Source organism: Osmerus eperlanus, chromosome 16 (genome assembly GCF_963692335.1).
Source record: "Osmerus eperlanus chromosome 16, fOsmEpe2.1, whole genome shotgun sequence".
Taxonomy (NCBI): domain Eukaryota; kingdom Metazoa; phylum Chordata; class Actinopteri; order Osmeriformes; family Osmeridae; genus Osmerus; species Osmerus eperlanus.
In genome coordinates, this window is record NC_085033.1 from 9,341,150 (window position 1) to 9,358,865 (window position 17,716).

At 49.2% G+C, this 17,716-nt stretch overlaps 1 protein-coding gene across 1 annotated transcript in view; it reads right to left on the minus strand.

Moving 5' to 3' along the window:
- The window catches only part of dnah9l (dynein, axonemal, heavy polypeptide 9 like), a 26,147-nt gene extending 18,996 nt beyond the window's left edge, over positions 1-7,151 (minus strand). The window contains exons 1-25 of the mRNA XM_062480907.1: positions 7,059-7,151; positions 6,843-6,942; positions 6,465-6,676; positions 6,132-6,365; positions 5,749-5,916; positions 5,476-5,592; positions 5,096-5,233; positions 4,802-4,926; positions 4,517-4,712; positions 4,248-4,352; positions 3,929-4,120; positions 3,632-3,832; positions 3,167-3,502; positions 2,995-3,072; positions 2,849-2,904; positions 2,637-2,757; positions 2,259-2,428; positions 1,910-2,132; positions 1,695-1,811; positions 1,340-1,426; positions 1,041-1,199; positions 812-895; positions 563-721; positions 360-482; positions 142-264 (exon numbers count right to left, since the gene is read on the minus strand). Coding sequence (XP_062336891.1) covers positions 142-264; positions 360-482; positions 563-721; positions 812-895; positions 1,041-1,199; positions 1,340-1,426; positions 1,695-1,811; positions 1,910-2,132; positions 2,259-2,428; positions 2,637-2,757; positions 2,849-2,904; positions 2,995-3,072; positions 3,167-3,502; positions 3,632-3,832; positions 3,929-4,120; positions 4,248-4,352; positions 4,517-4,712; positions 4,802-4,926; positions 5,096-5,233; positions 5,476-5,592; positions 5,749-5,916; positions 6,132-6,365; positions 6,465-6,676; positions 6,843-6,942; positions 7,059-7,151 — 3,717 coding nt within the window. The remainder of the gene's footprint in view (positions 1-141; positions 265-359; positions 483-562; positions 722-811; positions 896-1,040; positions 1,200-1,339; positions 1,427-1,694; positions 1,812-1,909; positions 2,133-2,258; positions 2,429-2,636; positions 2,758-2,848; positions 2,905-2,994; positions 3,073-3,166; positions 3,503-3,631; positions 3,833-3,928; positions 4,121-4,247; positions 4,353-4,516; positions 4,713-4,801; positions 4,927-5,095; positions 5,234-5,475; positions 5,593-5,748; positions 5,917-6,131; positions 6,366-6,464; positions 6,677-6,842; positions 6,943-7,058) is intronic.
- Positions 7,152-17,716: the final 10,565 nt, after the last annotated feature.

Below are 17,716 nucleotides of genomic sequence, written 5' to 3' on the forward strand. Positions count from 1 at the left end.
GACATAGTGCTTGTGAACAGACAACCACGTAGGTACACTAGAGGGTGAACAGTGCTGCACATGGTTGATTTTAATGCTTGTGTGAATTGGAGTATGTGAGTGTGTGTTCTTCCTCTGTGTGTGTGATAAGCGAGCCCCCACCTGGTTGTCCTCCAGGGTTTCTATGAGGTTCTCATCAGACTTGAGGAGAGGGGTTCCTGTGCTGGCGTGGGTCTCATAGGACAGAACCATCACACTCCACGTCTGGGTAATCTCTGCCAGCACCTGAGATGTACATGGTAAGGGGGGTGGGCTGTTGAGTACACAGCATGCATGTGATTGGTGGAAACAAACACACACACACAGGGAAGCACACACACCTTCTCGATGGCCATCTCTTTGACAGACTTGTCCACTATGTTTTTGACTTCGTCCTCGACGCGGTGCAGCTGTAGCTCCAGCAGGTCCCCCAGGGTGGTGCCCTCCCACATCACAAAGCGCACCTGGGGTCAGAGGTCAGAGGTTACATCCTGGTCAGAAGTGACAGGGTCAGGCAGAGGTCAGAGGTGAGTGTGTGTCCTACCCCTGTGGTATTCATCAGCTGCTGCCAGTGCCTCTCTCTGACCGCAGAGTTCTGAAGCTCGTTGACTGCCCGCAGTGAGGTCAGCAGGTTCTTGACCGTTGACTCCAGACCCATGTACACGCCCCACACACGCACCTCCTTGTCCAGGGTCTTCATCTCCTGCACACACACACACACACACACAACAGAAAGAAGATGTTATCTGAACTGTAAGATAATCCTGTGAGAGCAAAGGGGAGTGGGTGTTACCTTGGCGAAGCGTCTCAGCTCCATGTCCATCAGCTCCACGTTGATCTCCTTCCATGGGGTCTTGGTCCAGTCTTCTATACTCGTCTGAGGTGGAGAGAGACAAAGGAAAGACAATAAGAATAAGTAAGAGATAGAGACAGAAACAGACAAACTTTATATGTCGAAGGTCTTAATTCAGCAAAGATATTTTGGGCTAAGACGTGAATGATGTGAGTGTGTGTCTGTTGACCTTGACGAAGATGACCATGTCCCAGACAGCTTTGACCAGTATGATGTCAGAGCGACACTGACGCAGCTGTTTGTAGTCAGGGAAGTTGACCTCAAACAGGTCTGCTGTGTCCTGCAGCTTCCGCATCTCTGTCTCCAACAACGCCACCGTGCGGTTCGACTACAGAGAGAGAGCGTGTGTGTGTGTGGGGGGGGGGGGTGGAACAGAGAAAGGGTGATAAATACGTCAGATTCCACAAGGGTCTTCACATCCAAACATGACTGCTGTGAGCTGGCTGAAGCCGTAGTCTTGCCGCTCACCTTGTCCATGAGCTTGTAAGGCTCGTCCACGTTGATTCTGAAGATGACCTCGTTACGAAACTGCTCTCTGAACTCATGCTGCTTGACCTAGGAGATGCAGTGTGTTTACCATGAGTGTGCACCCGCTGGCCAGTACTGAATCACCAGGTATATTAGAGTTATAGGATCAGGTTTATAAGCTCTGATGAGGGACAAAAGGCTGGCCAGGTCGGTCAGGTGACTTCCACATCAATGATGCAAGACACACACACACACAAACCGACCTCTGTAACGGATGCTGTTACATGACCCCGTTCACACACAGCCTCACCTCTCCACAAAGAAGACCCCAGTGCGCAGCCACGCACAAACTCACCTCAAAGCGAACACACTTCCTGCGTATGACAGACACCTCGTTGGACTGCAGTGGGGCAACCTCGTGCTTCACTGTGAACGCTATCTTCTTCACCAGCTTCCATTTCTCAGGCAGTTCCTGCACACACATCCGTTACACGATCAGTGAGTGTGTGTGTGTCTGTGTGTGTGTGTGTGTGTCCGAGCGGGCAAGTGAAAGTATGCGTGTGTGTGTACCTCCAGCTGTGTGTAGACGCTCTCAGGAAGCTGCTGGCCGTAGGTCTTGAGGAGCTCAGCGGTGGACTTGAGAGGTTTGAAGTGCTGATCGTTGCTGATCTGTCTGTCCCGTATGGCCATCAGGTGACCCATGATGTCCACCAGGCCGGCGTAGTCGCCGTCCGTCACTTTGTTAGACAGGCCTCGGGCTGTGTCCTGGACGAACGAGGCCAGGTCCCTCACACTGAGACAGAGAGAGAGAGAGAGTGCGTTCAAGTGCTTCTCACATACATGGCAGATGATCGATCAAAAGCCAAAAAGTTCTCCATACTACACCCTGCCCCCCCGCGGGCGCGGGTCCCCAGCTCACCTCTGGTTGACGTGGTTGAGCAAGTGCTCCTTGAACATCCAGCTCCACTTCTTGATGACGTTCATGAGGGTGTGTTTGAAAGGTCTGACGTCCATCTGCAGCCAGCCACAGAACAGCCTCTGGCCCTCCATCTTGCTCACCCTCACGTACAGAGACTCAAACAGGTTGATCTGGAACACAGAACACACACGCGCCAACTGAAACGACCTGGAACACAGTGATGCTACAACTTACAAGATAACAGGTTGAAAAAGAGAATCAGCCAATCAGGCAAGGGGTTCTCTAAAGTGATTGGTTTAGGGATCTGGCAAAGCCTGAAGTCAGCCAATAAAAGGGACTGGGGAGGAGCTAGAGTGGGTGGCCCGCCTCTCCTGTCACCTGTTCTTTGAAGTTGTCCAGAGTCGGCGGGTTCTTCTTCAGCTCATAGTCTGCATACAGCTCAGCCTCCTCTGTACTCAGAACATGACCGTAGAGCAGGAACTGCCTCATGAACTCTGACCTAAACACACACACACAGAGTTGTATGAAAAAACAGCAACGCACTGCATACACGCTCAAACAGAGACACAAATACACATACACAGACATACCTGTCATCCGTCCAAAGGTAGCGGTAGCTTGCAAACGACCCCTGGTATTCCCTGACCTGAAGATGAACACCAGATCAGATTTACTGACATTCAACTGGCCAGGAGGCTTATGGAGTCTGCTTAGAGCTGAGAGGCAGAAGCGTTACCTTAGCGATGGCGGTGCGGGCGCGAGCCCTGATGACCTGGCACATCTCCGACAGGTCTGCCATCCCGTCCACGTCAGCCTGGGGACAAACAGAGCAGAGAGTGTCATGTGACAGTAACGTGTGTTTGTGTAGTATGTACGTGTCTGTGCTTTCGTGATTTTCTCTGCGCTACCTGATAGTTGTCCAGTTGTTTGTGCTTTGCCACCCGGGGTATGAAAGCCGTCATGTTGGTTATGTCACGCACCATCTTGTCAATGATGTCATAGAAGTTGCCATGGTGACTGGGGTCCAGCGAGGGTTCGAAGGTCATCTCGTTGGCGTTCAGGACCAGCTGCACCTCGAAGAGTGGCGAGATGCGGAGCGAAGGGTCAGTGTTCTCCATCAGGTACAGGAGAGAACAGCGGACGGCGCTGGAGAACCCTCCTAGAACCATCCTGTCTATGTAGTCTGTGTAGGCCTGCCACTCTGCACTGTCTGGGTCGGACACCCCCAGCAGAGACTGGTTCTCCTGGGGGATAGGGAGAGATAGATAGATAAAACCGATAGGTCGAGAGAGATATAAAGGGAGATAGAGAGAGAGTTTATGATTTGTAGTTTATATAAAGCATCTACTATGTGTGTGTGTGAGTGAGAGTACCTGTAGGAGAGTGTGTATCTGCTGCCCAGTCTTGGTAATGAGTGTGTATTGCTTGTGTACACTGTCCTCCATGTCACTGAGGATGAGGAGGGTGGACCCTTTGCTCTTCCTGGTGATGAAAGCCTGATGGCTGAACCTTCCCATCAGCCCCTGGACGGCCTCCACGTTGGCCTTGCTGCTCTGGACACGGGTGGACACACCCTGGCACGAGACGAGAGGCGCATGGAAGGATAAACGAAGGGATAATTACGGTTGCTCGTCTGTGACGTGTGTATGTGTGAGTGAGTGTGTGTGCACCTTGACCAGGTCTCGTGTGGTCTGTATGTAGTCCCACAGGTCATCGTGAGCCCAGGTTAGTTCCTGGAGGGCGGGGTTTAGCTGCCTTCTGGTCCTGTCCATCTCCTCCTTGACCAATCCCAGCTCCACAGCCAGTATGGTGCTGTGGAGCCTATTATACCACTGAGTCACCAGAGACAATGTCTGGGTGTACTACAACAAATCCACACCAAAAGTCAGATTTACACTTCCGAAACGGCATTTCAGTTTGAATTGAATATCATATATCTGGGTAATGTTGGAGTGAGTTCTGCTCTGCTGCGAGTAAAGGTTGACCCACTATGTACAGCTGCTCTCGTTTGGAGTAGAGCTGCAGAGCACTGTTAGGTATGGAGTGGTTCTTCAGCATCCCCAGATACTTCACCTCCCTCAACACTGAGGTCAACTGGGAGAGAGAGCAAGAAAGAGAGCGAAAGAGAGAGGGAGGGAGAGAGACAGAAAGAGAAAGAGGGAGGGGCTTATATGTTGGAAAACGTTACGTGGCTCCTCCCTGGTCTCCATGAGCAACATGACAGTATATAAGCTTGGGCGTTAAGGGGAAAGTCTCACAGCAGGGCTGAAGTTGACCTGGAACAGGCCTGTCTCTGAGTCCAGGGTCAGTAGTGGTTCCTGGAGGTGTGTGTTACAGAGTTCCTCCAGCCCCTCGGTCCACAGAGAAAACAGCTCCTCATCGTGCTGGTCCAAAACCTCCAGAACACGCTCACACCTCTGGAGAACATCCTCTGCCTCCGCTGAATTCAGAGGCCTGGATGAGAGAGAAAGATCTCCTCATCACCCCATAGGATGTGTTTGTCTTGATCACAGTGTATGAGTGTGTACAAGTGTGTTACATACATGTGTGTGAGCTGGTTGAGGTTGCTGCGATTGGTCAGGATGCGATCTCGTAGCTCCTGAGCCCACTTCAGGTTGCCTGCGACCGCAGGCATGTTCTTACTGAGGACCGCGCTGCCCGAACGCAGCTGGAACACAACCAGGCAGCAGTTCGACCACATGACCTTTTCCCCAGTGTGCTCAATCTCAGTGAACCATCACACACAACCTTCCTAAATCTCGTATTCACACCGCTCATCGTCACCTTCTCTCTAGTCTGTTTCTACGCCAGTCCCTCTGCCTCTCTGCTTCCCTTACCGCCTCCCTGTGCTGCTCCAGGATCAACTGGCAGTGCTCCACCTCCTGGTTGAACATGGCCAGCAGCAGGGTGTAGTTGGGAGCGAACAGCTCACTAATCCTGGGCCTCTCCAGCAGGCTCCCAAACATCTGCAGCAGCTGCATGCAGGAGATGAGCAATAACACACATACAAACACACATAGAAACACACAACATACATAAGACATCCATCTTAATCTGCAGTTAAATGCTCTCCCACTAAGCTATACCCTTCCCTATATCATTATGCACCCCGTTGGTCATTTTCAATAATTCACATAATTTATAGCTAAACAATAGAATGCTTGGGTTATGGGGGAAGGGTAAAGGGTTAGGTTGAGATCATGGTTCCCATGGTCACCTTATAGGTGGACTCCAGGCCCTTGGAGTGTTGGAAGGCTAGGTTGAGGACTGTTCCAAGTCTCTGGTCAAAGTCTTTATTCTGCTCCATGAAACGCCAGTAGTCTTTCAGGAAGTCCTACATGCACCACAGCACAATATGACACAACACACTGCACATACTTCTCAATCTAAACAGAATCAACGCCGTTCTACTCCCTTCAAAGCGCCATGCTTAGTGTTGTACAGTAAAACAGAGATGTACAGTGGGTACTCGTTGAGTTTAGCATCTCACATCTTTGGTGTAGTTTAGAGGATCGTATTTGCTCTCTCTCAGTGTTCTCCAACTATCGTGGAACTCTTCATTCATGCTGAACACCATCTCACTGAGGATCTTCCCTCGAGATCCTCCCAGCTCCACCTTCTCCAGTTTGAGGAAGTCTAGTGCTGACGCAAACAGCTCCTGGATGTCAGAGAATAGAGATGGCTCAGGGGTGAGGTGAAGTCAAGAAGAAAAACTGTACTGTGAAGGAAAGAACATCAAGGGAGCTTACGGTTCAATTCATTCCACCTTTTCCTCTGCTACACGCACACGCACACATACACACACACACACACACACACGCACACACACACACACACACGCACACACACACACACACACACACACACACACACCTCTATCATATGCAGCCTCTCCAGTACGTGGTCTGTGCGGCTGAAGACCAGGGTAGCAGGGAAGTCCCAGGGCTTGACGGTCTCCCCTGGGCGGTAGTACCGGGGGATGCTCTGGCGGTGGGAGTGGAATAGCTGTTTGAAGTTCTGCAGCACCGAGATGGTTATCTGCACCCTCTCCACCCCCTCTTCCAGCTCCATCTTAAACAGCTCCTCTGGGAGAAGGTACACAAAGGCCTGGACACACACACAATAATGTGTGATGTGATAACAATGCGACCACAGTAAGATAGACCATGCACAAAAAAACATAGAGAAACAAACACACACACACACCTTGTCTATGAGCAGGTTGCAGAACTCCTGCAGCAGGACCACCATGCGAGCAGGGGAGCAGTAGTAGTGGGACTGGCTCCAGATCAGACACAGCGTGTGGAACAGAGGAGGCAGCAGGCTCTCGACCTGGAAGAAGCTCTTTTCCTCAAAACTACAGATGAGTCTCCTGAGAGGGCGCAGATACAGGTCGATGTCCTCAGCCTCCAGCACAGCTAGAAGAACGTACGCACACACACACCCCCACACACACACACACGCACACGCACACACACACACACACACACTGATATAGGCCCTACCGAATGATAGACTGGAGATGAGGGCTCAAATAGAAGGGAGGACACTGTTATAATTTGTGTTGGGAAACGCTCTCTCTACCCCGGTTGACTTTGAGGCAGATGTCGCAGAAGGAAGGATAGTAGCTGCTTTTGACCCTCCTCAGAATCTCCATGATCTGTTCCACCTTCGGGCTCTGGATCTGAAACCACAGAACACAAACTAATGCCACAACAGAACCTTCACCTCACAAATCTCAGAGACCACTATGGAACCTTCTTGCTACATACACGGTGGCCTATCAACTGACTGCCTCACCTGCTCCTGGATGCCCAGCAGGTTGTCTCTTTGAGTGGTCCAGAAGAGGAGTTCAGCCCCGGGGCCTGGGTGGTCCTTCTGCTGCAACACCATGCTGGAGTCCCTCTTTAGTACTGACCATATCTGACTAGACCACTGGACCACCAGGGTCTCTATGGAGTACAGCAGGCCATGGTCCAAAGGCCAGCCAGTGGGGCTAGGGGACAGGCATGCGCACGCAGGAGAGAGGGGGTAAGACCAAGTTCACTCTAGATACCAAAATGAAAGGATAGCTAAAAGTAAACAAAATCGAACCGCTTCTTAAATGAACCCTTGTGCAGAAAGAGAGGTTCGCCACAGTACAAAGTTAGTGCACAGTTGGGAAACAAAAAAGATAAACTTCGTATAGGTGAAAGCTGTGTAGTTGCTAACAACGATCTCTGCGACCGGAGTAATAGATTAATTGAGGCTGACGATAAACATTTTCAAATGTAGGTAAGGATTTTCGTCTAAATCGGTGATTGAATAATCTCTTGACAATAAATGTGTCTTCTCCGCTCCTCATTGAATAATTTCAAATTACACAATATCAGGCAAATACTATAGATTATTAATCGGACATTTTCATATCATTAGAGCTAGCCTGACTACTACTGAACCATAGCAGTGCTTACGTTTAGGTTAGGCTACTGTTTGATCGTAACATTTGTTTGGCTGTCTAGTGTCTACCCAGCTGCATTCCACTGCAACTTGCTGACAAAGACAATGTCGCTTTAGACAAACAAACAACAAAGTAGCTTATACGTTTTGCTGACAACGACAAGCCTGCTTTAGACAAAGAAACATCAAAGTAACTCATACGTTTGCATTCCCAATGTTTATATTGCCCACTGAACTTCATTCTGCATTTTGACCATACTTGATATGCCTTGTCACATACAGCAGGCCCACTATGACTTGAAGGCCCACTTTGAACTGTCACAAAACACCTAGTATTTCCCATAGTAAGTAACCTATAGGACACACACACACACTGACCTGAGCATGATGTCCTGTGGTTGAGCTCTCTCCACACACAGTGGGAGGGGCAGCAGAGTGCGTCCCTCTGCCCTGCCCCTCAGGGTGACCACTCTGCTCCTCAGCTGCTCCAGGTGTTTGTGGATGTCCTCCGTCACCACCCTGGGCCAGCCCCCCTGGTTCAGACTGTTAGACAGGACCGACACCAGCACCTACACACTCGTACACACACACGTACACGCGCAGTTCCAGGAGTTAGAGAACACCTAGAACAGAACTCACCTGACACACACACACACCCAAACTCACCTCAGAGATGAGGACAGGTAGGTGCTCCATGGGGTTCCCAGACACCTCGCCCAGCCAGAGCTGGGTCCTGAATCCTGGGGTGGTGATCCTCAGAACCTTCCTCTTCCGCAGACACAGCAGCTTGGTCCTCCAGGGAGCGGAGGTCTTCACAGAGGCAAATACAATCGGAATGCTTTCAGTGGTGAAAGCACTAGAAATAAGTGGCGACTTATTTCGACAAGTGACACGTTAGATGAACTGTACGTTACCACGTGGCCAGGAGATTAGAAAGGTCTGCTGTCTAAAGTAGATTATATTTAGTGCGAAGAAAGATGTTAGTTGTGCTGAAAGCATTCCAGCAAAAACGTTTTTAAATCCAGTCCTGACTGGCTGGCATGTCTGCTTTCCCACTGTGTGTTTTTATGTAGTATTCTTTCTGTGTTAATCTGTGTGTGCTTATGTGTGCTTGTGTCTTTTGCTCTGTGGTTCTGCTGGTGTGTTATTCTGAATTGTACGTGTGTGTGTGTCTCACCTGGGCGTCCCCGGCATGCAGCGTGCCCCCTGGCCCTGTGAACAGCAGCAGCCTGTCTGTCCAGGTGTGGTCCAGGAACTCCAGCAGGACTCTCTGGTTCTCCTCCGCTCCGATGAAGCGGTTCCACTTGTCTGTCTTCACGCGGAGCACGCAGACGGCCTGCTCCCGCAGGAAGTCCACCCTCTCGTCTGCCAAAGCCGATCCCACCTTCTGAGAGGGGTCCTGGACAACACGCACCCCTCCTCCTCCCACACCTCCTCCTCCTACACTGGTACACTGGTCCTGCCGCTACCTTCAGCCATGGACGTGACTGGAGAGAGGGAGGAAACCACGGGGGGGGGGGGGGGGGGGAAGAAAGCGCTGACACAGGTGAGTCCGCACAGAGGCTCAACTGTCTAAATACTCACCTCAGCGCAACTCTGAGATAAAGGTGAAGTCCCACCCGCTCAAACAGGACTGATGTGATACGCAGTACCGATAACTTGTCAGTGCTGAGCAGCGAGAGTCTGGAGATGTGTCCGTGCTCTGGCTCAGAGGGCCATCAGCTGGGAAGTTGATACCTGTATGAGCAGAACTGTCACCTGACACCCTGTCAACCCCGAATGGGCCGGCGCTGTTGCCCCTGGCGACCCCCCTTCCCCTTGTGTCTGAAGTTACTGGAACCCCAGCAACACCTGTCTCCTGACCTGTGGCCAGTGATACCTGAGTCTGCACAGTGACACCTACAGGTACTGCAGACTCATTACACACACATCTGCCACCCCCATTGTGGTTAACATTAGGGGTGTGCGTTACTGCAAAATTAGGTATCGATCCGATACCAAGTAAATACAGGGCCAGTATTGCCAATACCAATACCAATACCGATACTTTTTACTTAGTAAAGCAGCGTATCTACTTAGCCCCTAGCCGTGGGAGCGCGCGTGCACTCAGAGAAGCAGAGTTTAACTTCTGCACTTCGAATTCACCTCTTAAATGGAACACATAGCGATGTGGAAGACTCGACAGGGTCCAAATCCTGGCGGGGATAAGTGCCTTGGCACAACCCCGGCAACAATTCTCAGCATAGCAGGGGAGGTGGGGGAGGAGCAAGGTGAGCTTGAGCGAAGTGAGAGGAGCGGTAGGGAGTTGTGTACTGAATGTAGAGAAGAGAAATTGAAACTTAAGTATCGATCTCATCACGCGAGTATCGATCAATACTGATACCAACGTTGGTATCGATACTATCAATACTTTAGATCGATCCGCCCATCCCTAGTTAACATAACATTAGATGGTCAAACGGACATTAATGGTTGGTGCAGATTAGTTTTGAAGCCATACTGTCTGTTTTGGCCACACACTGCAGTTCATATTATAGCCACTCAAGGGCAGTGTGACACAGCGGCTGCAAGCTGAGACTTCAACTCTAATCCAAAGTGACCCTATCCATGTCATCCTATTACATATGATACGGCATTAATGTAAAAACGTGGAAAAATGGGTCATTTTTGTAACTGTGTTACTTAGAATACCACAGCTACAATTGCCCTTTCTGAGAATCTCAGCACTGGCCTTCTAACTCTCAAGTATAGATGTAATAATGTTCTAATAGGATGTGGGGCCAGATAGAGATTAGGCCATCAGGGATTGTTGGCATTTGAGTCTGAATTTGTCCTTTTTATTCCTAACTACGTCTATATTTAGCTTCTCCTTCTTGTCTCCCAGCGTGGCCCCGTGTGTGTGAAATCCCCTCAGACTCTCCTCATCAGAGCATGCTCCAACACCTCCATTTTGGAACCAGCTTGGTCTGTCAACTCAGAGAGGCTGAATTCAAAACAAAACAGGAAAGGTCACGCCATCTCCGAGCCACCTGTTCCCGAGGCTTCCTATAGCCTGGCCCGTGCTCACAGTCACAAGCTAACAACACCCACAAGCTCTATTGTTTGTTATTGGATATACCATCAGATCATCCATGGTGTGTGTCCTTTCACTGAATTATCATTCCATGCCCTTCTCTCTCTCTGGCCGGAGAAAGCGAAGCACAGCAGTGTGTGTGTGTGTGTGTGTGTGTGTCCCCTGGGCCTCCATACTGTGGCTAAACCCATTTGAGTGTGCTGACAGCGGGAGCAGGGCTGCCCATCTCTCTGACCTCTCGCCCAATGTCACTGCTGCTCCACCAGGACCCGAGGGGCGGGGGGTGGACGGACAGAAAGAGAGCAAGCTATCTCTCAGCATACAGATGAGAGACGAGGGCCGTGGGGGTGGGCAGGGGGGGGGGGGGTGTTGAGGGAAGAGGGAAGAACATTCCGCGTGTGGTTGGGAGGCTTCGTTAACTGTTGGACACGTAAAAGGACAACGTAACGGTAAAGGACGGATGTATACGCTACAAAGACGGTGGAGGTTCCATCTTTTATCCTATCCTATGGCAGTTTCAGCATCCCTTTCTTTTTCAGTCTCTCCTTTCCCATTCATGCGCTATCTCTCTTTCCGTTTCCATGGCTACGTGGTGCTTCGTGTATGCACTGCTCTTTTTCGGTCCTGCGCAATGGTCTTAAGCACACTCCTCCTCTCCTGCCCTCCTCTCCCTCTCCTCTGTTCAATCCATGTCCTCCACCAGACCTTCCTCCTTCTCCTTTTCCCTTCCTTGCTTCATCACTTCTCCTCTTCTTGTCGAAAAGGAATCTCACTCCTCCTTTTCTCCTCTCCCTTCATTGCCTCTCTTCCTCTCCTCTTCCCTGTCCTTTCCTACTCTCCTTCTCTCCTTCTGGAAAGGAATGAACATGTAGATGAGTTTGAGGTTGCCTCATATTCCCTACTTTCCTCTCTTCCCTCTTCTTCCTATTTCTCTCCCCCTGCTGTTCTTCCTTCCACACCACACTGCTGTTTAGCTCGCCCAGGCGCACTATCTCACTCTATCTCTTCTTCTCTCCGTTTTCATGGCAGCTCTCTCAGACCCCAGAGAGAAGAGGGAAAGAAAGCACTCTGGGGAGGGGTGGACAGGGAAGGAGAGGATAACACGCCAATGGGAGAGATGGGGAGAGAGAGAGAGAGAAAGAAGGAAATGGACACAAGGTGCTGTTGAGGTTGGAGGAGAAGGAGAACAGACACTTGATGGATACTCATGCACAGAGCAATCACGTTCCCTCCTGTTGCTGGCTGAGTAACCCTGGCATGAATGGTGACTGTAACTGTGTGTGTGTGTGTCTGTGTGTGTGTCCAGATGGTGCTGACCAGCCATCCTTCCCTGAGTGAGCAGAGTAAATGAGGCGATTACAGTAATGACCGACACACACATCTGTCCTCCTGCCTGCCTTTCTCACCATGCCTCTCCATGCCTCCACTCTCCCCCTTCTCTCTCTCTCTCTCTCTCTCTCTCTCTCTCTCTCTCTCTCTCTCTCTCTCTCTCTCTCTCTCTTTCTCTCTCTATCTCTCTCACACTCACACTCACTCACACACAAAGCCCCATCGCTTCTTCCTCTCTCTGCCTTGCTGTCTCTTTCTTTTTCTCTCTGTCACTCTCTCTTTTCATGTATTGTCAATCTAAAGGATATGTCCTTTCTGAAATTTCCCCTCACTTCCCCTCTACCTCTCTACTGTATCTTTTGTGTCAGTCTTTCTGTCCTCCGGGGGGTCGAGAGATGGGACATGTTAGACACAGGGGAGTGTCTGTCTTTGCAGAGGGAAACAATGGCTTAAAAGTCACTGTAAGCTGTTCCTTATCCAACCAGTCTTTTGTGCTAGGAAAGGTTTCTGCTCAGTCTGGCGTCAGGGATATTTGAGAGCACAGGAAGGGGTAAAAGAGCAGGGCCACTCACCAGTATGTGTGTGTGGGAGTCAGGTGGCTGAGCGCTTAGAGAATCAGGCTAGTAATCAAAAGGTCGCTGGTTCGTTTCCCGGCCGTGTCAGATGACGTTGTGTCCTTGGGCAAGGCACTTCACCCTACTTGCCTCGGGGGAATGTCCCTGTACTTACTGTAAGTCGCTCTGGATAAGAGCGTCTGCTAAATGACTAAGTGTTTATGTGTGTGTGTGTGTGTGTTTCTGTGCATGTGCGCCCCGAAATCGCTGAGTTCCTGCTGACCGCTTCCTGGATATAGGTTTGTAAGAGAACACCTTTATTTCTCTGGCAGAGGGGTATCCACATTTGCAGGTCTGGTCTTTCTGCTCAAACGAAAGCCTGCAGCCTTGTACTGTGCTGTGAAAGCATGGAGAGCTTCCTCTTACAGCGCGTTCACCTGGCCTTGCTGTTTCAGAGCTGTCTCAGCCAGACGGACAGCCTCTAGAGATTAGTCACGAGGTGGAGGAGAGCGACCTACTGAGGACTCTTCTTTAGGAGAGCTGCAGTTACACCGTCCCTCCAATAGGAGAAGCTGTTTCTCTATCAGGCCAGAGGCTACGCTGTCTTCTATACTAAACTACCCCCCCCCCCACCCCATATCTCCTTCCCCATAAGCACTTATCAGAGATCTTGTGGGATTCTGACTGGTATTGGCAGTGTATAGTATGGTATTAGCTCCCGCGGGCTCACCGAACACACACAGACACACAGACACACACACACAGACACACACACAAACACACCCACACGTCTTGTTAAAGATAGCCGCCTGCCAGGAGACATGTTTGTGCTGAGAAAGAGCATGGCAACCGCAAGATTCTCTGGCTCATTTCTCCTCTATACCCCCCATGCTCCGCTAGCAGCGTTCCTACAGATTGGGCTAATTTGTCTGTAATCTGGAATCTTCAGCACTTGGAGGGTTTTAACTAAATGAGGTGTTGAGAATAGAGAAAGAATAGAGTAGTGCTCTTATGACTGTTCTAACTGCCTGAGACAGAAAATTATGTCGGAAATTCTCCTTCTCACTCTTTCTTTCTCTCTCTTTCCATCTCTCTTTCTGCCTCTCAGTTTCACAATGTCACAGTGTTACTACTGGCATGGAAAGACCTTTGAATTGCATTAAATATATATAAGTAAACAGTCTAAACTGCAGAATGAATCAGGTGTAAACAATGACACAATAAAATGTAATTGCATTATACATAATACATAATATTCCTATTAAATAATTCATAAATGACTAATTTATAATAATCAGACAGTCAAGCAATCAACAGTACATATATACTGTAGATAGTGTTCACTATTAAGTATGCTGAGATTAGAGATCAATTATTAATAGGACAAAATACTGTACATTAAGCATGAATGTTGTATGTGGCATGCACATGTATATGCTTATGTGAATGCAAGCATATCACTATATTATATACTCTTTTGTCCCTTAAATTGTGACAAACAGTTGCAAATTGTGTTGCAATTATCTCTCTCTTTCCTTCTTCCCCTTTCCTTCCTTTCCTCCCTCTCTCCATATCTCCATTCCAGCTGATTGTCCTCCATTCCCGCCTCCTCCAGCTCCGTGAACGAGGTGGTCGCCAGCCAATCATAGTCTGTTACATCCAAGAGGTACGAGTTGAATTCTATAGTGATTAGATCAGTCTCTTTTCCCATTGGTGGAAGGTAACATCACTGGATACACACATTTACATTACATTTAGCAGACGCTCTTATCCAGAGCGACTTACAGTAAGTACAGGGACATTCCCCCGAGGCAAGTAGGGTGAAATGCCTTGCCCAAGGACACAACGTCATTTGACACGGCCGGGAATCGAACCAGCGACCTTCTGATTACTAACCCCATTCTCTAACCGCTCAGCCACCTAACTCCCACACACAGGGGACCATTCGTCTGTGGTGGAGTTCAACTAGAGGCGCTGCCTTGAGCCAGGTGATCTTGCCTTTGGATTGGCTCACTGGTAATAGCTGGGACATCACATCTGTGACGTCATTGGTCATTGGTTGCTGGGGCTGGGAGGTGATGATGGTTACTGGTGTCAGCCAGTTAGAGACAAGCAAAGGTTTTTAAATTGACTCAGTGCCATGATGTTTATTAAGGAAGGAAGAAATATGACACAACCACACACATACATACACACATGCAGACACACACACACACACATACAGACATACACACTGTGATCTGTCACTTTTGTGTTGGAGCCTTCGGATCGATACCTGTAATTCATCCCCAAGTGTGTGTTTGCACGCTCCTCGCCAGAGACTGTTGCCCTCTCTGTGCCCCTGTACCTCCACCATCCACAAAAACACACACACACACACACACACTCACACACACACACACACACGTCCACACATACAAGCACACACTCACATCAACCTGATTAGGTGAACCACAGGGGTTAGGCCTAATGACAAACAGAGTCAGCATGCTCACAAAAACCTGGACATCACAGATGAAATATAGATTTTTACCGGCCCCAAAAGTTGATGGATATTATGTGTGTATATCTGTGTGCATGTGTGGGTGTGTGTGTGTGTGTGTGTGTGTGTGTGTGTGTGTGTGTAGGTATCCCACTAGTAATCTTGTCGTGAAGAATTGGTTTGTAAACAGAAAGGGGGATTGAAAAAAGAAGATAAGTGATTGGGTGGTTGCTTTGTCACTGTTAAAGACCCATTCTCTTGGGGAATAGTTGTAATCAGTGGGGTGTGGGTGTGTGTGGGTGTCTGTGCCTGATAAGTGAATGGTCCTATTCTACAGTCCCAGGGGGAATTTGTTTTTTTTGTCATAGATGATGGCTGGTCTTTCAAATCACTCTGTGCTTAGCCAATGTTTGTGTTTCTGTGCGTTTGTGTGTCTGGACGTGATGCATTTCCCCCAGTAAGAATGGGAAAAGCAAGTGGTTTTCCAGAGAAGTAATCTGGAACCTGGTTCTATTTCGGCCATTCGGCCTATGAGCATCTCTCTTACTCATGCTGTCAAACATCAACGTTTTTATTCTCTTTGCCTATTGCTCTCCTTACTGACAAATCCAAGTGTTCCTCCAGGTGTGTGTGTGTGTGTGTGTGTGTGTTGTGTGTAGTGGCGTGTGTATACATTAGCAGGAGCTCACGCTCTTGTCTAAAAGGGATCATGTTGATGTGCTTATTGACACCTCTTCCTCCTTGCACTCGTCCTTCTTCCCCCTCTCTATCCATCCATCCTTCCCTCCATCCATCACTCTCCTTTAAAAGCCTAGAAACCCAATACCTTTCATTAGTAAAAAAAAAGATTAGCTTTTTAGCAGGAGGAGAGAGGGGGTAGGGAGATAAATAAAGACAATCAACGCTGCTAGACTAGACAGCCACTTAGCTTACACACCCACACACAATACTGTAGGCACACACACGCATACACGCACACACACACACACACACACACACTCATGCATAAATCTCTCACCAGAGCATACAAGCTCAGAGAAGGCTGGAGGGAGGTGTCCTCCCCTTGACCACTGTTTTGATCGGTGGGCGTGTGATTGCACACATGACATCAGTAACGTTTAAGTGTATGTGTGTGCGCATGTGATGACCTTACATGGTGCCCATATACAGACCATGGGGGTGTTGATGGTGCAGTGCCACAGTAGGTTTGATGAAGCAGCGGTGCATGTGGAGCTGTGGAGTGCCGGCTCTGCCACCTCCAGGCGTGGCCTCGCCACAGTTAACTCTCAGTCTAATTAAAGATAATCATTTGTTTCCCAATCACATTTACATTGCAGTAATGAGAGAGGAAAGTCAACCATTAGAATATGATCCATAATTCATTGTTGACTCTCGTTCATTACGGAAGATTCGCACTGATGAATGTTTAATAAGTGTGTGTATGTATCTCTTGGGGTGTGTGTGTATGTGTGTGATTAGGTGCATTGAGGGTTGTCAGGCTCCAGTGATTTGTTTGAGAACTGAACATTTTTAATGAAACAACTCGAGTAAAAGGCCTGTGTGTTTATAACTGGGCAACCAAAACAGTGTTCAAGTTCAACAAACTTTTTTGGGATCCTGAGTTCATTTGTCTATCTATATTTCACCATTCAATCAGTGTTTGAAATTGTGTGTGTGTGTGTGTGTGCGTGTGGAGGCCCAGTGAGTGAAGCAGACAGCTGTTATCAGTCCCTTACAGAGCCTTCCATCAACCCCCTACCCCTCCTGTCAATCACGCTGCTTTGTGACCAGGCGCTCATTTGAATCTCCATTCTTCTGTGTTTACTTAGAAAGTGTGTGTGTATGCTTTTTGCTTTCTCCTTTCCTCTCCCCTCCTCTGCTCTGCTCGGCTTTCCTCTCCTCTCCTCTCTTCTCCGCTTCTAATGAGGAGGTTGTGTTTCCTTCATTATCTCTTTATTACACGCTGGGGGTCAATGAGGCTGGGAGCTTCCAGTCGCTGAGCTCAGTACAAGAGAGAGAGGGAGAGAGAGATACAGGAAAAACAGAGAAGGGAGAGAAAAAGGGGACAGCTTGAGGGATGTGTGGGTGTGAAGCCCCAGTGAAACATCATTGTCACGAGGAACCCGTGTGCACAGCCCAGCTTCTGGGGAGCTGGAGAGAGCAGTGGAGGGCAGTTTCAATAGCACGTCAGCCTTGATAGATGGAGGCTCCAGACTAATATAGAGCTCTGGGTATGGCCCTGCTCTCTATACTCTACCTGGGAGTGATAGATACAGATATTTTCTTTGTTTGTTTGACCTCAGACACACAGGCACGCGCACATTTACGCACACACGCTCGCGTACGGTGCGCACACACAGCCCGACGTGTTCACAATTGCACTCTTACACACTCACGCGCGCGCACACGCATGCAAGGGACTGTAATGCTCGTCTGTAAGTGACTGATAGACCCATTTTCTCTCTTCTCACGTAACCTTTTCTGTCAGCCTATCAAAGGTCACTCTGTCAGCCTTGATTTACGCCACGAGAGCGTCCTCTGCCCCGTCCTCTCCATCGCTCTCTCATTTCCTCTTCCTGAT